Source organism: Callionymus lyra, chromosome 1 (genome assembly GCF_982586985.1).
Source record: "Callionymus lyra chromosome 1, fCalLyr1.hap1.1, whole genome shotgun sequence".
Taxonomy (NCBI): Eukaryota; Metazoa; Chordata; class Actinopteri; order Syngnathiformes; family Callionymidae; genus Callionymus; species Callionymus lyra.
Genome location: NC_141818.1, coordinates 26,939,708 through 26,964,877, shown reverse-complemented (window position 1 = coordinate 26,964,877; position 25,170 = coordinate 26,939,708). Strand labels below are relative to the sequence as shown.

General features: G+C 38.1%; 1 protein-coding gene across 4 annotated transcripts in view; it reads left to right on the top strand.

Annotated features, from left to right (window-relative positions):
- kdm4c (lysine (K)-specific demethylase 4C) overlaps positions 1-24,813 on the top strand; it is a 32,958-nt gene extending 8,145 nt beyond the window's left edge. The window contains exons 6-22 of one of the 4 annotated variants that reach the window (XM_087798522.1): positions 7,706-7,755; positions 7,900-8,003; positions 8,980-9,117; positions 9,453-9,646; positions 9,758-9,969; positions 10,326-12,094; positions 12,144-12,273; positions 13,604-13,788; positions 13,993-14,209; positions 15,280-15,356; positions 16,465-16,520; positions 16,653-16,764; positions 21,141-21,335; positions 21,835-22,005; positions 23,155-23,274; positions 23,821-23,913; positions 24,034-24,813. In XM_087798522.1, coding sequence (XP_087654648.1) covers positions 7,706-7,755; positions 7,900-8,003; positions 8,980-9,117; positions 9,453-9,646; positions 9,758-9,969; positions 10,326-12,094; positions 12,144-12,273; positions 13,604-13,788; positions 13,993-14,209; positions 15,280-15,356; positions 16,465-16,520; positions 16,653-16,764; positions 21,141-21,335; positions 21,835-22,005; positions 23,155-23,274; positions 23,821-23,913; positions 24,034-24,201 — 3,991 coding nt within the window. In that variant the 3' untranslated portion in view covers positions 24,202-24,813. The remainder of the gene's footprint in view (positions 1-7,705; positions 7,756-7,899; positions 8,004-8,979; positions 9,118-9,452; positions 9,647-9,757; positions 9,970-10,325; positions 12,095-12,143; positions 12,274-13,603; positions 13,789-13,992; positions 14,210-15,279; positions 15,357-16,464; positions 16,521-16,652; positions 16,765-21,140; positions 21,336-21,834; positions 22,006-23,154; positions 23,275-23,820; positions 23,914-24,033) is intronic. The other 3 variants (XM_087798526.1, XM_087798525.1, XM_087798534.1) reach the window with 3 other exon arrangements.
- The last annotated feature ends 357 nt before the right edge of the window (positions 24,814-25,170 follow it).

The window sequence follows — 25,170 nt, the reverse complement described above, 5'->3', positions numbered from 1 at the left end:
TCAGCAGTGTTGATCGGCAGAACCGTGCAACAAGAATCACCAAACATGTAACAAACCTATTATCCAGCTAAGTATCTATCTAAGTCCTCCCCCTGAGGGACAAATAAACAACCTTATTTATTTGTATTTAAAAAATGTTTTCTTGAATAAGTTTATATCCAAATCTATTGTCAAATCATTTAATTAATCATCATACTCTTTGTATTAACTCTCTTAAATTAGATTAATTAATAAATGTGTTTAATTACATGACATTATTAGCTAAAAAAAATATTCTAAGCTTTGTTTAATCTTTATTATTCCTCTTAGATTTGGTTTGAAAGTCTATTGCTAAAGTAAATGGATAATATCAAAATAAAAAAGTGACTGTCAAAAGTGACCATTTCTGCATCCGTTTATTTATTCAATTTTGTTTTTTCTATATTAGCATTTCTATTGTTGGATTTCCGGACCTAAGTTTAACCAATTAATAAAGACTAACCAAGACTTAATTTATGAATAATTTAAAAATTAACAAATTAAAAATTAAAAATAAAAAAATAAAAATCTACTCTATAAAATATTTTTTCCGATTATAATTATAATGATTCATTCTTTTCTTTTCTTTTCCTTTGTAAGATATAGAACTCCACTAAAATGTGTAACCTTATTTTCCATTATTAACCAATTCAATTTAATTTAATTTTAAGTGTCTTATCGTTACAACCAATTTATTATCTTTATTTTAAAGTTCCCCAAAGAACTGTTAAACCCTAGTATTTCAAATTGGTATTTATTTTAGGTTTATTCAGGTTCATTTTGTCATGTAGATGAAGACTAGTAATTTTCAATGCTTATGTAATTCAATTCCTTCAATAAATTACACTTGTCCATATTTTAATTTAGAACTCAACTTGTTTATTTTCCATCAATCTCTTGCTCTAGTTCTTATTTTTTGATCAACTTAGATTAAAGGTAGATTTACCCTTAACAAAGTTAATTTAAAGATTGATATGCTTCTGTAGTTTCTAAATAGATTATTTACTATTTTCTTTCCTGAAGGCATCATTTATTTATTTATTCTTTCATTTTCCAGAGTCAATTTCTTTTCGCTGCTTTATATTTTGTTTAATGTTTATAGTTGTCTTAGAACGTTAGAAGCAGCTTTAGAAACATATTTCCATTTCTTATTGAACTTTTTCAATAAATCAATTTCAGTTTTTAATTCCAAGTTTCACTTTTCATATTGTCTATGGTATTATTGGCTGCTATTGATGTAGATAAAATATTTTATTTTAATTTATTAAACAATTATATATATAAATTCTGAAAATATGTTTTAATCATAACAATATGTTTTCTGTTGAAATTTCCTCCAATGTTTGGACAATTTCCAGCCCATCTGATTGTCCTTTTAAATATATAACACCAATATGTTCCTTCTTTTAGCATTAAGTAAAGTCTTAATAGTTTTAGGGAAGTTGTATTTATCTCAAATCATGATTTCTTGTGTTTGGTAATTTAAACATCTTAACTATTTCAAAACATGTCCAAAGGGTAGTTTCCTAAAACTACATTTGTTCATATATATATTTAAAAGTATGCTAGTCAAGTTTTTAGCTTTACTCATGTTGGCTCATGTTTCTTGTTCACCTTCTAAGAAGGAGATATTTTGATATATTTAAAAGTCTGCAGTGGACAGTGGCTTCTTATTTCTCCCTCACTGGAGGGCTTCTCAACACCACCTCTAACAGGATAAGAATGATCAGAAGTTATGAGAAGGTCAGTTATCAATCTATTCAGGTGGTGATGAGGATATTGTGTGTGTGTCATGAGTTGTGTATTCATAACTTTGATCTGTGGATGTCTGTTAAAGATTGTCATGTGTTTTATTTGAATAAACCTTGAAGTTAGCAGAGAGTTCAAATTATCAGTATGTTTTGACTTCATGGTGAAGAGGGAAACAGAGGCGGGTGTTCGAGAGAATTCTTTCATTCTCTCTCACACACACACACACACACACACACACACACACACACACACACACACACACACACACACACACACACACACACACACACACACACACACAGGGAGCAGTTTGTAGCAGAGACACTTTCTTATCTTATTCAATTTAAATTGTAAGTCATGTGTTTGTTTGTTTGTCTCTGAGATCAGTGTGTTATTTGTAATATCTATGTGAATGTTTGAGAGTGTTGTGTGAGTTCAAATCTGTTTATGAATGTTATGGTTAATTTGATCAGGTGTCAGTCAGACCTCTTTGATTATTTACCCACAACAGAAATACAGTATCTATTCTAGATTACTATTTTGCTTATCTTAACTAGTTTCTTTAATTAATATTCACTTCAATGAGATTTCCTCTTGGTCTATAGGTGTTTGGTTTATGCAACTAGAGAGAAGAATGCCATATTTATTTTTCTCAGTGTTTCTTTTAATGTATCTCTTAATCTATTATTTTTTCTTTGACCTTTCCTCCTACAGTATTTTAGTCTCTATTTTTTCCATTTTCACTATTTTAAGTCTAATTACCAAAGAACAATAACATAAATTTCACTCGCATCAATATGGAGTGGCTTAGTATAGTATAGTCTAGTCTCTATAGTATATTCTTTATTGTCTAGTCTCTATAGTCTAGTTTCTGGAGGTGACAAGCGAGCAGCTCTAGACAGAGTCACTTTTAATTAGTTAAAAATAAAATTCTGCATCAGTTGACCTCACATGTTTTTTTTATTTTTTTTTTATTGCCTTATGGCTGCTTTCATCGTAGCTCTGAGTGGAGCAATCAGAGTATGTTATTCTGGGATTAACTGTTTACTGTTACAATTTAAGATATCATGTCTCTAACAGTTTAGCTTTGTCTAATTTTTTCGTCAAATAACGAACAACTTTGCATTTCTTAATCATGTGTCTCAGGGCCCTAGCTTCTCCACCAGCAACCACAGCAAGAGCAACACGAGGGACAGAAGTGTCAGAGAGAGCATAGAGAACACCTTGTTTGTTTGTTAGTTCAGCAGCCACACCATCAGGACCACAAAAATGTCACCGCAGACAAGAGTCAAGTTCATGTTTGTGACCAGATCGTGCCATTTGTCGTCATTATCACGTTCATCATCATCCCAGATATAGTTCATAGTGCTGTGTGGGGGGTCCAAAGGTGGATCATAGGAATGAAGTCTCAAAAGTCTTTTCAAGATCAGGGAAATCAGATGTTCAATCACGTTGAACCAGTACAGCTCCTCCCTCTCTGGAGCAGAAGTTCATTCTTGGTGGAGAGTTGTTGAGGTTGAGTTCTTGTTTGTTCAGCTCAGAAAAATTGCTTCAATCGTAGGTGTCACCAATAGGGAACTGGACCAAAGTTCCTGGAGTAAAAGCCAAAGATGCGCCATTGTTGACCAAAATTCTTTGTTTGTTTCCATCCACTCGTCCTCTTCTCCTGCCACACCCATGCACTCCTGCCAGTGGCCAATAGGGAGCTATGATAGGACCCTAGAACTATCATCAACTATCATCTTCTCTATTTTTTAGAGAAGCTCTTTCAAGTCTTTAATTTGAATCTTAATTAGCTGTATCAAGCTAGCTCAAGAGCTCAATAAGAGTACTTTGTTTAACTATTTTATTTATTATGAATTCTCAGAAATCATTGATGTGAGTAACCTACTCATAAGATTTACCATTAAATTAAAAAACAGAGTTTAAAGTTTCTTATTTTCTTCCCTGTCAGGAGCTTTAACTTGTCACCTGTAGTAAAAGTTACTTTTGTCTTAAAAAAGAGGAGGTCAATAAATGAATAGAACAATTTAATAATTATATTAATAATATTAATAATAATGCTAAAAATAATAATAAGTAAAGAAGCGATTATCAAAAAAAAATTAAATGAAAATATAAAAGATGAAGAATTTAAAAATCTAAATTGAGAACCAAAACTTCAATTAACTAATTAAAATATTATAAAATCCGAGATAATAATAAAAATAAAACAAATAGTAAACTAAGATATTAATAATAAAAAAAATGTTTTTAAATAAAATGGAATAATTTGAAAATAATAAATTCAATTAGATCTAATCAAATGTACTGTATACTAATCAATTACAATTATTCAAGTCAAAACAATTGTCAATTAACAACTTAGTATTAATTTATTTTTATTTATTTAACTTTCTAATTAGTTGCATATATATTTAGCACAATTGACAAAGAGGAATAAGAGTGACTGTCTAAAGACCAAATACAACACATAAGTTAATATTCCTCCAATAATTAAAAAGATAAAAATCCAATCCCTAATTTACTAAAAATAATAAAACAGTAGTACATTTAACTTATTGTTAAAATAATAAAATGTATTTAGAGTAATAATTGAAAAATTAAAAAAACAAAATAAACTGCAATTGATTCAATTAATTAATAATTAAATAATTAAACCAATTGAGTCAGAACAAAAGTCAATTAGGAAGTAAACAAAGAGCAAACCAGCAGGGGGCAGCATAGCAAATACAACACCAAAGATCAGAAATTGAGAGAAGAAGAGAAAACAGGAACTAGATATCAACAAACGTACACACGTGCAAGCAGTCAGTGACACACTTGTTTTAGATAAGCAGTATTAGCAACACAAAACAACCAAGTTACACTCAATGTGACCAATTGTGAGTTGATCGATTGATAATGTGAAATATGAAGAGAGGATGATCAAGATCATTAATACATACAACAGTGTGCCAACAATCAATGTTAATTGTGTTATTGTTATTGAACACAGCAGAAGAAGGAGAAAATTGAAATGTGAGTTGGTTTGTTTTTCTTCTTAAACCAATTATACCAGTAATTAACTGTATATATTCATATATACCTCAATTAAGTAATCAAACCCAATAGTGAATAGAATTCAAGATGACGTAAGAATGTGTGTTTAAAGAAGACATGAATACAACGGGAGGGTCGGTGAGGAAAAGAAGGAAGTCTTAAAAGTTCAACCTCCAAGCGAAACCACTCCCACCAACAAGGAAAAACTCTTTCGGAGCTCATTCGTACTTGCAGCAGCTAAAGAGACAAGTCTGCCAAGCAGCAGTTCTTATCAGCAAGAGATAGTGTGCAAAGACACACGAACCTGGACTCTCAGCTGAGTCACAGAAAGTCAGAGATCTCACAAAATGAATGCCAATTTTTACAAGTACCGCAGCGAGAAAAAATTATTCAAAAGATACAAACATACAGACACAGACAATTTTAACAGAACAATATGTCATGACAATACGACGACAACAGTATTTTACCAAAACAGGCCAGAGAGACACACTATGCTACGTGGAACGAGACTCTTGACCAGCCTGTCGTGTCTAAAGTGTCGAAATCAGATTGGAGAGCCTCTCGATCCGTAATCAGTTTCAAAACACCCTGGATAGGAGACCTCTCAACTCATCCATTCTATTTCAACCCCCGTCGAACTAACTCTAAACTAATCATCAATGAGACTTTATCCATCACCGTGATTGTTCGGAAAAATTAACTAGCCCTAACTATACTGCCAAATACCTGTGGAGCCCCTCGACACAGAAACAATGAGATCTAACTGGCCTACACACCGGCTGGCAGAGTCTTCAGACCAGGATATTGGGAGAGACCCGCTCAAATCCCACACATCCCCAAATTAATGATAGCTACTTGGCTTACTGAAAAAGTACGTCTACTATAATCACCCATTGGCCAAGCATCCTAACTAGTTTAGGAATCTGGAAAAACGTCAGATGCCCCGTAGAGGGAACCGGTTATATTCCACCCCTACTCAGAATTACCAAGGGTTACCAGGTCGTGTAACCGTCTCCTCTGCCTATCAATTCAACTTAAATTCTAATCAACGTTTTTTTCCTTTTTTCAACGATGCTTCTTCTTCCCGGGACACGATAATGTCGTCTACACTTAATACAACAACAAACAGCAACAGACAATGCAATACCTCAAAAACGAGCATCAGCTTTAAAAGCACTATTGAGAAATATAATCTAAATTTGTGACAGAACCAGAGACTTACGTTTATTCTTCCAGGCAACCAAAACTAATATAAAATATATATGTAATCTTTTCCTAACCAAATATAAACTTAATTTTAGATTATAGATTATAAAATCTATGTAGAAAATAAGATAAAATCTTTCTCACCTGATTCTTGAAGTAAGGTATAATGGCGCGCCTGGTTGCCTGGAGAACAATCAGCTCAGAGTTCGTCTCGGAATCGAAAAGGCCTTCAAACCATCAGTCCACGCCAAGGGTCACGTGCACCAAGTTGTTAGGGGTTTTTGTGTTCCGATGAACCGACCCCTCCCCAGCCTCGTACGTGGTGATGGAATGAAGGACACATGGATGAGTTTAAGAAAAATGCTCGTTTAGTGAATTATGCAAAAGTCAGAGACAAACTTACGTGAACACGGGCGCTAGCAAGCAGAGAGATCTATCGCAGACGTCTTCGAATGCCAGAACGCAAAGATCAGACAAAATGGTGGATCTTTATAGTAGAATATTCAGGTTAACGCCTCTAGTCAAATGTGAATGTAGGATTGGTCAGTAAGTGTAAACATTTGATTCTAAGATGGCCGGTCGCACGTGATCGTAGTGGAAACTTACTGAAGGTTGTTGTTTTCTGGAGAGAGTTTATTCCCAGCGACTTGTGTCCTTCAGAGTGAATTCTCAGACAGGTGTCCAGACGTCCTGGAATCTGGGATTGTTTAATCTTTCTGTGTGTGTGAGGCTTTGTGACCTCGGCCTTTGAGTTGTGAACCTGAGTTTAGTTTAAGTGAATGCAATGCAAGAATAGGATTATTTAATATGAAGTAAATATGTAAGATTATCAGTTAATCAAGTGACTATTTGAAATGTGTGTTAAATCTAGATGATTGATTACAGTAAAGTTGTCATTTCCTTACAGTAGTACCGATCTTGTCTGATCTTGTCGGAAAATCAACTTCTGCTCCTGAGCATGTGTAGAGTTCGAGTAAATTCAACACTGTATCAAAATCATTTGTCACTTTTGGAAATGCCCATTTGAATTCATATTGCACTTTATGTGAGCAATACACAGATGCCTTTTTCTAAAACACCATTTGAACATAACAGAATTTAAATTAAGAAGCAAAAAACGACACTTAAAGCCACTGTTGGGTTGAACCTTTGCAGTCATCAATTTCTAAACAAGTGTGTGGAGCAAATTGAATTATTGCCCTGCAAATTTTCAATCTAGTGGCTTCCGGCACAAGAAGAGAGTCTACGGCATTTATAAAAACCATAAGAACTTTTTAAGGGGCACCAGAGCAACTGTGTTTTGTCTTTCTGAAGTTATTAGTAATTTCCCTGTATATGAGTAATTGAAGTATTGTTATAGTGAGAATGACAATGAGGTTCACAAGAAATGCATTACTACCAAAGTGATGGTTATATCTGAGTGGTTGTCTGTGTGAATAACCATTCCCAGGCGCCAAAGGTGCTAAAAGGTCATGAGCAAATATTTTTTTTCTGCCTTTTTTTTCACCATTCATTTCGTTACCACTTGATGGCAGCATTGAAGTTGCAGAGAATCCATCTCAACTCACTTCATCTACTCTCGGCTATCTGCATAAGGAGAGGCATCCAGATGTGTCACTTTTCACAAGTTCTCATAACGATGAAAAGATTAGAATTGGATCAATCCTTATGTTTTGTTTTACAGGTATGCCATCCCACCAGAGCATGGAAAGCGTCTTGAGCGTCTGGCTACAGGTACTTATTTGTGCAGTGCTTAATTGAGGTACAAATGGATGTGCACCAGCAACACAAAGACATAAGTTGACCTTGTTTTATTGAAACATTACTGTTTAATAAGTACATTGGAAGAACTGAGATCACACTGTTTTTCCTCCTCAGGCTTCTTTCCCAATAGTTTTAAAGGATGTGAGGCTTTTCTCCGCCACAAGATGACTCTAATATCACCCTCCATTCTAAAGAAGTATGGCATCCCTTTTGATAAGGTGGGCTGACATTTCGAAAATTCCTGTCGACATTTAATATCACCTGATTTCTAGTGATATTTGCTAATCTTTTATATGAATAATGTGTTTTTGAGATGAGAAGAAAACAAGTACAGTTGATAATGACCTGTGTAGGGAAGGATTTTAGCATTTATGTTGGACTAGAGACAAAAAAGGAACAGGATTCTTAATCGGTTGGTAAAATATATAAAAGACGCGTAGATTAGTTAAACGGTTAAGTTTGTCTATACGTCTGTTTATATAAAATGCATTCCTTGAACGGCCACATTAGAGGCCGTCTAGCTAAAATACACAAGAGCCAAGAAAAGGTATATGATGAAGGGAAAAAAACTTTCAGCAACAAAATAAAATGTATGACTGGGACATTAAAATATAGGATTAAAAGTAATTTTGTTTTATTTATATATATATGCATATTAAACAAAATGCACAAAAAATAGTCTCACCTAAGCAAAACAAAGGAACCAAGATGAGAAAATAAAATTATGAATTTTAATAAAAAGGAAAATTAAAAAGTTATTTTCGTTAATACTTTATTTTCCAACGTGGTGAAATTCTGAGTGACGACTATGAGCAACAGAAGTAAATATTACCCTTCATTTGGAATTTGCAAGGGAGTCGAAACAAAAAGTGAGACATTCAATGTATAAGGTACAAAGACATAAGGAAAATAAATGTAATAAGTTAGTTAGAATTGTGTAACTAATCATAAATTATTATAAAGTAATTGGGTTATAAAGTAAAATAATATTGTGGAAAAAAGTTAGAAAGTATTAGTAAGCAACTTTTTGACCATGAATATAAAATGTTTTTATTTACGTTTGTATTTATTCAAGATTAGTTAAAAAAAAAGATTCACATTGACCTCGCAGGACCAGAATAACGGGCTGTATGTCCAGTTCTGGTTCATGTACCGCAAATATCTAAAGATCATTGCTTTCCTTATCCTCCTCAGATAACTCAGGAACCAGGCGAGTTCATGATCACGTTCCCCTATGGTTACCATGCCGGCTTCAATCATGGTTTCAACTGTGCCGAATCCACCAACTTTGCCACAGTGCGCTGGATAGACTACGGCAAAGTAGCAACTCAGGTATCAAAGCTTATCATTCATTATTTAACCTGCTGACACTTTCAAACAGACGATATTGTGATTCCTCGGGTAGGAAGTAATTAGGTAAAAATACCTAATTGATGAATTTATGTCGAATAAATATTCTTTCTCGGCATTGGATTCAAACCGATGACTTTGGTAAATTCAATAATATAGGAATAGTCATGGTGTATTCAGTAGCGTGGGACAAATGCAATTTAAGGGGAAAACTTTAGTATAAAGGTAACGATAATTTTAACTCCTGGTTAGGTGATTCTTCAATACGCCCTCTACTTTTTGGTGAGGGGGAAACTCATTTTTTTACTATCTTGCAGTGCACGTGTAGTAAAGACATGGTCAAGATTTCCATGGAACCCTTTGTAAAACTGTTTCAACCTGAGCGGTACGCGACTTGGATGCTTGGAAAAGATCCCACCCAGATTGACCACACACACCCCACACCAAGTTCAACCCCGGAGCTGAAGACCTGGCTTCAAAGGCGCCGAAGGATGAAGGCTGCTAACAAAGGGTACTATATCATACATTTGCATCTTTGTGTATATGTTCAATTCTTGATAGTTTTATTGTGTCTAGCTCCTGAGTTTAGGTTTAAAACGGTTTGTTATCCCTCATTGTTCAGCAACAGTCGTCCTCAGATGCGCTCTAAGCGTCTGAGAACCACGGAAGAGCCCGTCGTTCTGGACGACAGTTCTAGTGTGAGCTGCAGCAAGAGAAAAGCCCTGAGTGTTCAACAGGGGGGCAAGGTGCGAAGGTCCTCAGCAGCCTGCAAGGCAGAAAAGGAGGAAGTAAATAAAGAACAGTCAAAGAACAGTCATAATTCATTTTTTCCTGGTAAGAGACTGATTTAGAATTTTGAGATTTCAAAGATGGATGCATGATTTCTTCAAAGGGCAACTAATGTGTTGATCGAATTGATCTTGGACCTCTATTGTATTCATCGGTGTGTGTCTGTTTGTACAAAACTCTCTTTTCATTGAAATATTAACTGTACATGAGAACATTTGATTAAGCCCTGCCCAATGAAAACACTTCAACATTTGAAACACGTGTGTGCGAGTCGGGAGAGTTCTGTTTTTCACATTAGTCGCTCTTTAATGTAAGACACAAGGAAAATACAAAACATGAGTGTAACTGTTTTCGATTTGTAATGCTAGATTTTTAATTGCATTTCTCTCGTCTCTTTACAGATGCTTGCAGACAGATTTGTGTGGTCAAGGTCAACAGAGTTGAGAGCATTTCTCCAGGATATTCAGTAAATAATGCGATAAACCCACAACCCAGTGCCACACCTCCCTCTGGGTCTTCAGTCAATAACAACCAAGCGGCAGAGCCACTTACTCATGTTGACATTCAAAATCTCTCAGGGTCACAGGTCAAGTGTGGAACCCCTGAAGGGTTCAGGCATTCCCCTGAAGCATTCCAGCTGCATCAAGGAATTGATGAGTCAACATCCCACTGTTCTAAGCAACAAAACATGTCAATTACTCAAAACGGTTTAACTGAACCATCTTCCCTTGAGGCCAGTGGTCCCTGCACATCGTACCAAGCAGCTTGCACATCGGCTCGCAGCAACTTTGGCTTATGTGGTGGAGAACATGGAGAATCCAGCTCTCCATGTAGAACAAAAAGCCAACCGATTGACCAAAAACAATCCAAACCACTCCTAAATTCTGAAGCACTTTATGAACAAAAATCGCTCTCGGTGGATAGAGATTGTTGCACGTCATCCTCAGGACACAAATGTAGTTTGGACATAAAAGACGATGAGGAAAAGCCTCCATTGCTTCAAAAGAACGTTGTCGATATGCCACATCTCAGCCCTGAATCGGCAGATAACCCCGGGCAGTGTCCATTGCCGCCTGTATTGACCCAAGAGATGCCTTCCCTTTCTCTGGCTGATGAAGGTTTATTGGATGCAAGGAAATCCAGGACTCATCACATTGCTCCAGTCCTGCAGCGGGAGACTTGGTTAGGAAGCCAGTCTGTAGAGAATAAACATGGTTCAGACACGTCCCAGTTACATGCTTCTAGTGCACTTAACTCAGGCACTGCAAATGATTCCAGTACAAATGCTATGCATACAGTGACCTCTGGTGGCCTTGATGACTTGTTGTCAAGGTCAGAAGTGGCTGACAAAGAACCTGTTGGATGTCACACCCAGGTCCTGAGTGATGCATGTCCGCTGGAACGAAAACAGCCATCGATCTTGGCCAGTAATGAGTCGGAAAGTAACAACCTCTCGGCCCACATATATCCCAGAACCTGTCCCGACATTCCCAACTGTCATTTGACAGGCATCCCCATCATTAATCAGCCCGCGTCACATCTTCCGCCCGCGTGCACTGAAAATGGCAGCACGTCTGTCACACCTCTCATGAACGGATCACAGTACAGCTCACAAGATTTAAATCCAAATGCATTTTTAGAAGCAGAAAACTCCCAGAATCATTCAGCTCTCACCCAAAGCCGCCGTCCAGAAGTTGATTGTAATCATGACTCCTTACATTGCAACATTAGGACTCAACCACAAAATAAAGAAGTGGTGGACCTAAAGCAAACTCTCCATCAACCCAAGAAACGGGAAGAGGAAGGAGGATCTTTAACTTGGGCCCAGATTAAGTCAACGCAGCTACATTCAGGTGGGGCTGCAGGGGGGCTTTACGGAAGAGATTCAAGGAGGGAAGATACTTTCTCTCCTAGAAGATGGCGAGGGAGACCGGAGACTGGGAGTCTGACCTCAAACACTAAAAAATCACCTCTGAGAGTTGCAGCAGCGGAAAAGGTTGAGTTGTCTGATATGGTAGACGGAGAGCGGCCTGGTGAGAAGGAAGTGCAGCACAGACGAGGTGTGAAGAGGTTTAAACATAGTGAGTCATCAGGGGAGGAGGAACAAGACGAAGATAATAATACAGATGACTGTGATGAATCAATCCTGGAACCCGGGAACGTTTTTTCTGTAAGTGTGTCTGTTCTTCACATGTCGCATAAAGCTCAATAACATTCAGTGTTCTCTCCTGTGTAAGCGCGACGTCCCGTTAGTAAAGAAGACTTCTAAAAGCTGGCGGCACCCACTTAGGAAACCTACTGCCAGAGCTGTACCCACTGCTGTCAAACATCAAACTGCTAGTGACGAAGGTGGGTTCATTTAACCTGCAAACATAAACAAGGAGTTAAATTAAAGTAGCACAATAAAAAGCAACTACTCTTCAAAGGGTATTGACTAACAATTACACCCATAGAAGCGTTGATGGATTAGACCTAACGTGAAACAAATGTGCTCTTCAGCTCGCAGACATTATGTTTTCATCCATCTAAATAACCGCATGCATGTAAAATGCAATACTATTTTGTTCTACTACTACTTTTCAGTCACACACTCAAAAATCTAGAAAATCTGATTCCAAAGATGTCTGGATTAAAGACTTTTCTGCTCTCTCCTTTACAAATCCCCTTTTGGCGTTTTTTTCGATGGCTCAGTTAATGATTGTGTGTGTGTATATATATATATATTACACTTTGAAACAGTAAAGATATGCTTCAGTGTATAAAAAGTAATGGTCTTTATTTCGATCTCTCGGTTTCTCACTTTATTGCAGAAGTATTTTCATTGCTTCACCTAAAACACTTCTTTTTTTGTTTTTAACATTTTATTTTCCATTAACGGTTACAATTATTTTAAGGAGTGTTTGAGTTTGAATATAAATAATGAGTCCATCGCTACTATAACATTTGATTTCATAACTGTTGATATGCTAAAAAAAAGTTTGTTTACGACTGTGTTTTAAATGAATGCGAAGTCGACTCCTAACGTTGATCCTATTAGACAATCTGACAGCCGAGAACTGAGGTTTTGCCCTTGTAAATATAGCAAGCCTAATACAGTAATTCCCTTCAAACAGCCCACCCCAACTTAAGCCACACCAACTTAATATAAAAAGAAAAGTGCATGTAGGCTGCATCGGTCTACAAGCTGCAGCAACAATATATATTTAAACAGAAATGTTTCTCAAAATGTTTAATCAATAAATAGTTTTTTTTCTTTTGTGCTTTTAAGACGACTTAAAATCTGCTTCATATGCATATGTCTGTTTGTTTTCCATTATGATTTACTTAAAAAGTTTAAGTTATCTTTGAAACAGAATCAAAGTTTTTCTTTTCCTGAAAACTGGCTCTAGAATTTTGTCCGTTAACACCACCACTTTTTTTGCTTATAGCCTGGAAATTGTTGTCTGGTATGGTTTTTAAAATTTACAATCATAAAGTCATATATATATGATGGATGTTTTCAAGTGAAAAGTACTATAAAGTTGAACTTAAGTTTAATCTTACGGTTGGTTTCAGTTTCAGTTTGAGTGTACTTTAGTTGAAAAATGCCGTGATGAAAAGACGTATTTCACACCGCTAAAGAAGCGTCGTTCAAATTGTGAAGTATTGTTGGAGCTTGAAGGGTTTATTTTTCTTGCAGAGCCGCCTGAAGGGAACCTGGCAGGTGAAGAGGAGGAACCCGAAATGGAAACATGGGCGAGGCCTCTGCTGAACTTATGGCAGAGTCGAAGCAGCAGCTTCTCCGCAGAAAGGGAGCACAACGCTCATGCAGCCACCATGCAACCATATTGTGCTGTGTGCACACTTTTCATGCCTTATTACCAGGTGGGAGATCTGAACATATAAATGACAAATTTATTGCATCGTAAGATTCATACTTATTACCATAAGTTATTACCTGTTTTATTTAAAGGATATGAGCAACAGCATCAATAAAAAAAATCTAAATAAGCTTAATTGCTTATTACTTTCTTGCAAATAAAAAAGCATAACAACAAAAAACATTTCTGAACTTTTACTTCTTACTAGGCTGAAGACCGAGCGAACACCATCACTTCCACGTGTCCTAGGGGATGTTCTTCAAGTCTACAAGAAGGCCTAAGGAGAACAAAGCCATTGATTCCTGAGATCTGCTTTTCTTTTCGGGAGCAAGATTCCCCTCCAACACCCACCAACCCTCTTCTGCAGGAAGATGCTACCTCCCCTCTGCTGAGCTGCAGGAGATGCTGCCTGCAAGTCCACGCAAGTGAGTGTTGTGTGAATGCAAACTTCTCAGGATGGTATTTTTGACGTTGTTTAGAGTTATTTTTGTACCGTTAATCTTGTACTCTGGGTTAAATGTATCCTTTGGCTCTGGATAATTGAAAACATGAAGAATGAAACAAATGCGTATCACCAACCACCCTCATCCTTTTGTTGATCTCCTGCTCACCGTACGTCTCTGTCATGTATTTGTATAAAGAGTTCAGCGGGTTTAGGCCGTGATTCACTCTCTCCATGTTCCACTTCCCTTTCTATTTGTGGTTTTGTGAGTTTTTTTCTGGCCTTCGTCAGACTTACCCAGTTGCTTTCTCAGTTTTAACGCTCATTCTTCGGGTCAAACTTTCTTAAAAAGTAAAAATTCTTAATATGTTTGATTATTTTCCATCACTTTATGGTCATTCGTCAGATACTTGACAGCCTCTGGATTGACCCGAAATGCAAGTGCTTGGACATGCACAGCCCTGAGCCCAAACAATCCACTGCTCAAAGCTATAGTGTAGCATTACATTGTAAAGGCAGTGGAATTAAAAGTTGTCACTGCATTTCCATTGGTTTGAGTGTACTGAATGTATCACACATGTGTTCAGTAGCTCTGCGAGGCTGTCGAGTGAGTGTGGGATGTTGAGGCTGTCACTTGACACTGGCCCGAAAACCACAGGTTTGATTTTGAAATCTAAGCTTTAGGCACAAGTTAATGGTGCTTTCCCAGTACAGTGTTGCTTGAACTCGGGAAAGGAAAGTGATAGATTGGTTAGGGAAAGAACAGAGACGTATTCACATGCAAAGCCACGGCACGGTATTTGGATTTGAAATTGCTGCAATAAAACGAAACACTCTTCTTAGATTTGTAATCAAAATAATGATGCTGGGAAACTTGGGCTCTTCTTATTTATTTATATAACTTTTGTATTACACTGATTTTCCTCCAACAATCCATCCTCGGATCACTCGGTGCAAAAAAACAACCTTGCTACGTAACGACCAAGGAAAATATTGTCATTCTGCTTTTTCTCTCATACATCAGACAATTACCGGTTTGTTTTCCTTCTTCAGGTTGTTATGGTGTGGCTGCATGTGACATCAGTGCTGACTGGTCCTGTGACCGCTGTGCAGAGGAAAATCTAACAGCGGTAAGAGAACCAACTGTAGCTGTTTGAAAATACGATTTTTCTTTTGCCGGATCATTTCTTCATCAAGTGGAAGGGCAGAGTGTGTTGTCGCACTAAATCCTAGTTACGATCCTTAAATCCTACGGCAACCTTGGAAAATGTGTGGATTTTTCAAAACCATGGGAAAATACACAGAAGATAATCTGATTGGATTACTAAAATAGATTAAAATCCCCTTTAACAACAGGATACATATTTGAGTCTATTATATCAACTCGTTCTCTTTTTCATCTATTTGTACACTACAAACTTTGTCCTCTACTATTAATACTATTCTTTTGTATTTGCTTTTTACTTTGACTTTTTTCTTAAATAATTAAACTAAAAACATGTTTCTACGTTACATTTTAAGTATCAATCACCACTTGGTTTAGTTAAGACATCTTTTCAGCAGGCAGAAATCTCAAGCAGAACCAGACTTGATGCGACCGGCAGAGGAGGAAAGACATTGAAGAAATATTAGGAGAAATGTAAAGAATATGTGGAGAAATAGAAGAGGGATGGTAGACGGGAAGAGAGGATAAAACTGATCAGATCATAAACAAATGAATGTATTTATTTTGAACATGTATAAAATGTTTTATTATTTGTACATGCAAAAGAATAAAATACAAATACAAAATGTAAACATAACAAAACACACTTTTTAATTATTCCTCTGTTTTTAACAAATATTTCTACACAGATAACCTATAAATACCTAAATAATAAATGAAATATAACACAATCTAAAATGATGTAGTATAATAATAGATGCACATTCTGAGAAGATATCCATATAAGTACATAATATATACACATGCTTATAAATGAAAGTGCATTATGATTATCTATGCAAATATATACTATATACTAAGGTCATTGAGTAATGAAGAATATGTTGATGGTTGTATTGCAATCATTATCCTCTCATCATTCACAGAAACTCTGATTTTAATAGCTTTTCATTCTGTCCTGTCATATACAAGTTTAACTTCAGCACAGTCACAGTTATTCCTAATTTGGCTACTAATGCACCTGGATTAAACCATCCATTGCCGTTATGTTGACTCCATTGATGTTTTCACAGGAATGCTGTCTATGTAACCTCAGAGGAGGAGCTCTGAAGAAAACCCATGACGACAAGTGAGAGACAAGCTTTTGTTCAGTAATTAGCTATGCAAAGTCATCTCTCATCCCCAGAGCAAAAACAAATGAAAGCATCTCATTTTCCTAATCGTGTTAGTGGATTGATTTGTTTGTTTCTCTGTTCACGTCCAGATGGGCCCATGTGATGTGTGCCATAGCCCTGCCCGAGGCCAAGTTCACGGATGAAGTCAAGAGGGGTCCCATCGACACCAGTATGATCCCTGTGCAGCGATTCAAACTGGTGAGAAGATATACTTGTGTGACCCGTGCTCAAACTTCCTCGCTCCTCCAGGACAGGCTTGGGTTTAATTAATGAAGTGTTCACGGTTGTAATTAACAACGTGAGATGAACATGCCCGCAATCAAAGCTTGATAATTAACCACTGGTGGATTGGAGGGCGGGGCTGCGAGTGTGGGCACTTTTCTCCGAGCAGATGTTTGTTTAAACGCGTGTCTACGTCTTCCTAATGAGCAAGTCGGAGGGCGTCTCTGCAGACCTGATATGTTGCGAGTATAGTTGGCTTAGTACCGCAGGCACAAGTATTGACGAGAGCAACGATGAAAAGAGCAATGATGAATCAATCCGTTCGGATTGGTTTGCTTACACCACTGCCTGTAAAATGATGAGGATGTATCATTATCTATTTGTTACTTTAAACCATATATGTGGAGAATTTGAGTCCAAATATAACGTGATGACAAATCGTAACGATATTTAGTTGATTGGAAATTTTTTACACAACATTTAAATCCACTGCGATTTCTTTTAACATAGAAAATAGAAGTGCTACCCAACCACCGGCTCGGGGGCCAGTAGCAGTCCAAAGCATTTAATACTAGCACAGATATAGAAAATACATTTATTCAACGTAACACTATATGTATTGTATGATGATTATCACTGTCTAAAAGTTGTTTCTTTTTTTACATTTTTAATTTTTTTTTTAAAAGGTCACGTGACTTGTCACATGGCAAGACGCTATTTCTGTCAAGTAAACAAAAAAAAGGCAAAGAGTGAATACATAGCTGGATACATAGATGGATTGATGGATGGATACATAGATGGATACATAGATGGATACATAGATGGATAGATGGATGGATAGATGGATAGATGTAGAACGTTATTAATTCCTCTGGAGATCTCCTTCGGGAAAGTATATGAGACCATCCTGTTCCAGACCTCCTGTTGATTGTGTGTTGTTGTGAGATGTATTTTCATAGACTCAAAATAAGTTTTCTTGCCCGTTTTTTTTTTTTTTGCCAACCCCATGAAAAATAATGCCGACCAGTCCACTTTGCAAAAAGGTTGGAGACCTCTGACATAGAACATGAAGAAATAATATTAAAATGTAAAATGGGCCTATTGCCCTTTTTTTTAACTTCATAGGATCGGTATCTTCATCCAAATGTTTTAATTCACAGTCATGATTCATCAGAGGTTTTATCCACTGTCTGTTAACAGAGGCATGTTTGATTTCTAGTCACACCACATTGAAAATAATCTTTGTATCCTCGACAAGAGGCTGAACAAATTGACAAATGGGCTTTGTCTATAACAACCTTTTTAAAACGAACAGCTACCAGTCAAAATAAATGGGAACATAAAGTTTGATGTTGAACCTGGCATAAATCAACACTTTTCTATACAAAACTATTCCAACTTGGTCATAAAATAATTTTCTACCCTGCAGTCTCCCTCAAACTTCCTTCCTGAAGCCTTCTGTTTTACAGCTCGTGTCGGACCATTGCCCTGCGTCGGCCCACTACATATATAATTCACCATGGTACCAAACAAGAGAGCTGCGCACACGCTCACATTCATAATTTACTGTGGGAATGTTCTTAACGCATGACTCAACACATGCACCCAAATACACCCCGGAGAGCCCATTGGAAGGAAACTGTAAAGCCCTCGATAAACGTATAAATGCCGTTCAACAACACATCCTCTTATACAGAGGTTTTTCCTCATTTTATTAAAAAAAAGAAAAAAAAAGTGTTTGTCAACACAGATGCCACAGGATGTGTGTCAATCACGATCACGATCTAGTGGGATGAGACAGTCAAGTCAATCAACTGCACAAGCTTGTCCATAATGGAAGAGGAAAGTGAAAAGGCTTTAAGGATGTGGGGCAGCCTCCTCACCCAGGAACACCTCAGTCCAACTCCCTCTGCTCCAAATCTAAAAATTTGTGTCAAGGACACTCGGTGGTCGTTTCTAGTTACCATTTTTATCGAGACGAAAGATTCTGCATATCTTTAAATGTTCGTGTTGTTGTCAATGTCATGCGTTATTCGCAATCTAATCCCCAATGCAACACTGAGAGGGATATAATCAGTCAAACAAGTCAGTGAGTGTTTGAATATAATTACATTCCAGATTCATACTGATGAATAAATAATGCATGTTATAGATCAAGACAGGAGTTCAAACTTCATCTCACACTCAGCCAAAATACTTTTGCTGTTGAGGTTGCAGGCAGAACATCATATTTAAGACCATTTGGTAACTGTATATTAAGTATAATTCTGATGGAAGGATGACATATCAAACTAAAACAAAATGAAAAATGATTGAATTATTATCAAAAACATTCCCATTAAATTATTTTTCCTTTTTCCAACGTCACATTTACTCTTTTTGGATAGTTAGGCGGTCGACTCAGGCAACTACTTTGTCTGTTATTTAGCAACATTAATGACAAAGCTAACCCTTATATGGTGCCCCATTGTATTTTACACATTCGTTTATTATATAAAAATATTATAACTAATAATATGATGGTGTTTACTGGAAACTATGAAGACTGAAGACGGGTCAATTGTTGCTAATGTAGTAGCTCTGAGTGCTAACACTGATGCTAGTGGGACGCCGCTAACGATACAAGCATGATCATATCATATTAATACAAAACTCTGAAGCAAGAATTCTGACCCGCTCTAGTAGAAGAACTCGCATTTCTCCGATCCCTAAAACTGGATACATGTTTAAATTCTGGTTCTTACTTTCAGAGCTATTCATGGTCAGGCTCCTCCTTACATCACTGATCTGATCCAGCCTTACAGCCCAGCTCGGGCTCTGAGGTCTGTGGATCAGAATCTACTGATGGTTCCTCGCACTCGGTTCAGGACCAGAGGAGAGAAATCTATTGTATATTGTGTTTGTAAATATTCTGGGCACATCCTTGTTTCAATTCACTTATTTGCTATTTAATTGTGTGTATGTTTCGTCAATTCTCCTCAGCTCCACGATTTGAATCAAACTAGCCTATCTACAGGTTAATTCTGATCATTTCTCCAATGATCAGAATACATACATCATACAATCTAAATACATGACGGAGAAGTTTCCTCGTTAATATGAGCAACGTTCTCGTCAGCGGTTGAGATCACTCCTCCAGTGAATAAAGTGTTTCTTTCTGCTTTTACTCGTTTCCCATTTCATGTCATGTTTGCATGATATATTCTCTGTTATACAGAGGCGAGATTAACGGGCCGCTACATGCCACTCTCACGGCTGGTCGAGATTCCAAAAGCCTTGAAAGCTACAGCGGTTCGTCTGTTAGGACCCGATAAGATCGTCTATACATTTCTTCGTCTCATATGAAAGTTATGTTAGGATCATTCACGACATTTGTCACGTCCCTGCGCTTTGACTGTTCCATCTCCACAACTAACTGAAGAAAATGAAGTTGTTGACTCCACGACTGAGTTTGTTTCTCTCTCTTTTGCGACGTGTCTGACAGCTGAACAGGATCATCTTCACCTAAACTAGCCTCTGTATAAGTGTTGACACTGAGTATTTGTTTCTGATGGTAAACAACAGCGTCTTTATAGGTGACCACATTAACCTTAACATGAGTCTACTTTGATTCTGAGCCAAACGACCGAGCGATCTGCACTAGAAGGTGGGAGGACGAGCGTGACAAGCAGTTTTTAACAAAGATTAAAAGTGGATTTTAGACTACAGTAGGTTGGGATGGCGAAGAGAGCCGGTTGACATTTAAGATTACACCTACATTCTCCGGCTGCAAATGTGTTGAGGTGACTCACAAGACGTGCATTTTCACATCATTACTGAGCAGTTTGGTTCTGTTCTGATGGTGAAAACCAAAACCCAGACGAAGAAGCAGAGGTTTGTTGTTAACACAGAAGATGATGTCATCCAGTCATGGCATTTTAGGGTATCACATGTTGGTGGTTATTTCTGATGGCGATTCCACCGCCTCGCTACTTTCAGAAAAGGAAAATTGATTTAAATTTCAAGTGAAATCCTTCCTCAGGTTCTTCATTGCAAATAAGCTTCCATGGAAATGACTTCAGCATTGAGGCATGGCTACCTTCGTAGGGGTAGCCAAGCTCAATGACATCACATAATGTTTAATGCAGCATGAAATAGAAAGACTGAAGCACATGGCAAGGTTTTAGACCATGTGCAGCACTAAATTAAAAAAGAATGACACCCTAACCCTGAGGAGGCTCCAGCATTGTTGCTCATCCATCTGTGCTCTTTTTGTCACAATCTCAAGGGACCACACTTTCATTACAGGTCTGTAAACTGGTGAAAGAAGAAACACATGAATGATATCTGTCAAAACTGTGTTTGATCCACAGAGATGCGTCTACTGTCGACAGCGCTGCACGGGAAAGAAACCGACGGGTGCATGTGTCCAGTGCTCCTATGGCAGATGTCCCACGTCCTTTCACGTCACCTGTGCCCACGCTGCTGGTGTCACCATGGAACCCGATGACTGGCCGTACGTGGTGTCCATCAGCTGCCACCGGCACCACACACGAGGCTCTTCGTCGGTGGGTCAGACTTTACCCTTGATTGTGGAACTTTAACGTCGCTTGTGTCTCCGAACCAATGTTCAGAATGTTTCCAGAAACTTCCCTTTGATTTATTCACGAAGTAGAGGGCGAGTGAATGTAGTTAAAAGCATGTATTTCTCAAAGTTGGACATTTCCGTCTTTGAATTCTGTGCGAAAACTTTCACATTTTGTCATCCCCACGAAAAACATGTATTTGACCCTTCTTTTTTGTCTGAAAAAAGTTTAAATTCTATTATGGATGAATATTTTGGTACAAAGAATTGATCATTTATATTCCTGCTCAAAACTACCAAAGTAAAACCAGTTTTACTAATTGTTCAAATGATAATGTTGCACTTTTTTCTTTGAAAGCAGCTGCGAAAAATAAAAAGTATTTAAAGAAAAGCAAAATAAACCCACACCAACATCAGACATTAGTACTTTTCCATCTATAGAAGCTGACTTTGTATCCCACTACCTGATCTATCCCTGGCAGAAGCAGCAAGTGTGTCAAGGATCCATCTCCCTAGGCCAGACGGTGATCTCCAAACACAAGAACCTGCGCTACTACAACGCCAAGGTCACCCAGATCACCTCCCAGATGTTCTATGAGGTCATGTTCGACGACGGCTCCTTCTCCAATGACACCTACCCGGAGGACATCGTGGTGAGGACGCGTTTCGTTAACCCTCATAAAAAGGTCATCTTCATGGAATGACATCTTGTAGCTTGGATGGTAATATGGAGACGGTGTTCATAATCCAGCGAGAGCTTCGATGGTCATCGCAGAACTTCTGCCTGTCATGACATTACATGATCGATCACTTCTCAAGTGAACCTAAAGTGGGACCAGTTAGCACATCTTTAGTAGTTTCAGGAAATCTTGGTAACGGAGTGTCATGCTCATTAGGGGTGTAAGAAAATATAGATACTGACTGAGGATGAGAGGATACAGTCAACACCAGCAGCGGATGATTGGGAAGATATTAGTTTTAAAAAATTAAAGCAGGAACAATTTTGTCCAGAGTCATTCCGTCTGGGATTTTACATCCCACAGTATTGCAATATGCTATTGGTTCTCCTGTTTTGTGATGCGTATTGTATCCCTGGATTCTTTCCAATCAACACCCTCACTGCTCACAACACTCTCAGTATCACCCATCACACCCTTTAAGCTGTCGCTGTGGTTTTCGAAAACCATCTAGAAAGACAGGCTGTCATAGATGTAGTTTGTGACTATAGTGTTCTCATATTCTAACTTCCTCTGAACACCAAACGCACACAACACTGCAGTGAGTCAGGCTGTGAAGCAGTCCAATGCGTCGAGCCAACTGGCAAATGCTCGCGCTCAAAGCTTTCAGCTGGAATGAGCGCTCTAAAATCATCAGAGACGTACAACTCCATCATTTCTCACAGGCAGGTTAATTGTAGTTTCATAAACTCCCAAATTATTTTATTTTGCTGCCACTTCACGCCAAACCTCGATGCTCAAACTATTTCCCAAACTGCTTAAATTGTTGTCAGGTTACATCAGCATTGGGTTAAACACATTTTTTTCATACATTCATAAATGCTGTACGACATGACGGTAATTGAAAAAACACCACGGGCAAAAATAATCTGAACCAGAACATACTTTCGCTCCACATCCACAATTTAGCCCCAAAATAATACTGTCAGAACCTAACCTGTCATATTAGAAACTCCTTCAGTTCTGCTGTTGGGTTTTTTGGACAAAGTTGCCATGTTAACGTTCTTCACGTTCGACACTTTAAAGAGTAATGTTTGTTTTCCAAATATGTTTATGTGTTTCCAGAACAGAGACTGTGTGAATGTGGGTCCCCCTGAAGTAGGCGAACCCATCCAAGTGAAGTGGCCTGACGGGCTTTTCTACGGCGCCAAATATTTGGGCTCCAACGTGTCCTACATATACCAGGTACGTTCTTTGACGTGTGGTCGGCCCAGTTACACGGATGACGTCTAACTTCAGGAGCGTTTAGAGAGCCGTGGGCTAAAGCTATGACGTCATTCCAACTGCCCCTCGGCAGAAGAATCTTGACACTTGAGACGGAAATGGAACGAAAGTGGGGAAGTCATAGTGCTAAGTAAGGGCAGTGAAGATGAGATGGAACCTGATGGGAAGATAAAAAAAAAAGGAGCTGCTCGGCGTGGAGTGCTGTGGGAGGAGAAAAACGGTGTAGCAGAGAGAAGCAGACGAGGATAAGGAGGTGACAATCTGCATTATTCAAACTCACTGAAATATTCACTACACCACAAGTGCTGCAGCTTCCACTTCAATCTTTATTTAGCTGAGCGGGGCGGGAACCGTTAGCTTCCGCGCAAATGATTTGTTGACACATGCGCACACACCATGGCCCACATTCCTCCAGGAAAAAAGGTTGAACATGATGACCATTTAGAGGAAGTAGCCTTGAAAGACCCTGAAGAACCAAATAAAAGTTCCTTAAAATGTGTGCTTCAGGTGGAGTTCGAGGACGGGTCTCAGGGACTGGCCAAGAGAGACGACGTTTATGCTCTAGACGAGGATCTGCCACAAAAGGTGAAGCGTAGACTTGTAAGTATTTGCAGCTTGTGATGAGACTTTTTCATGAAGGAAGGACGTGATCTTCACACTTGTCTGCCCGTGAATGTATGTTCCGCCGTCAAAAGTTAAAATGTTCTCTTCCTCCCTCAGTCGTCGGCGTCCAGCATGCGTTTCCAGGACACTTTCTTCACGACGCAGGGTGAGCGCAAGCGACAAAGGACCCCGAACTCTCGCTTCCAGAAAGACTTTGTGGCCCTGCCAGGCCTCCGTACACTGGCCAGAAGCACATGGGAGCAGCTTGACCATGAAGGGAAATGAAGAACTACAGGATGACAAACGAATGCACTGAGCTTGTGTGTGTGTGTGTGTGTGTGTGTATCTGTGTGTGATTGTTTAATTGATCTGATGACCTGGGAAAGGGTATCTCGTTGATATGAGGCTGTGGATTCTATAAGGGAGGAAAGAGGGCAGAGTTGCCTTCGAGTGCTTTCACATCTGTCAGGGAAATTTGAACTAAAACTGTGACTGAACATTTGTCACAGGAATCTTTTGAAAATAATCGTTTTTTTTCCTCGTTTTACAGAAGAACAGGATTTTCTAACTAGCTAGTTCTTGTTACCACGTCTGGCCTGTAGTGTTTTCCTCTCGTCTGTCCTGCATGTTCTACACTGAACCGGCTGCTCTCGGCACAGCTCTGCATATTTTCTACTGGAAAATAAATATTTGACTTGTACATTTTTATTTTGAATTGCGGGGAGAGAAAAACCAAGAGAAGAGTCAGACCGCAAACCTTGTTGTGTTCAGAGCCTGATTCATGTGAAACGCTACTGTTGAAATTATTTAAATTTGTATTTATTTTTTTGCTTGCTTATAGTAAAACTATTGCCAACTGCTGTGAGGGAAAACTAAATAAAAATATTTGTTTTGTTACTGGTCTTGCTAACAATTCTTGTGCAGCAGTCACAGCTTCATGAGCACCTCTACACTTCTTACATATGGACACACCTGAGACGTCGTGCAGACTTGAAACCATGATCTCGAGCGGCCAAAATCATGATATCTATCGAATCTGATTCTGATGGTGATACTGTCAGTTTGTTCTCCCGTCTAATTTCTTCACTTTAACGTCAGTTTGGAAGTCTTTTTATAATTGTTCACATCCATAATCTCTGTCCCTTACAGTAGTCTTTAAAATTAACAATAGCATCGAGAACGTGCACATTTTTTTGCACTAAAATGACCAGCAAGAGCTGAGACAGAATCCAGAGATGAGGCGACATCTCGTTC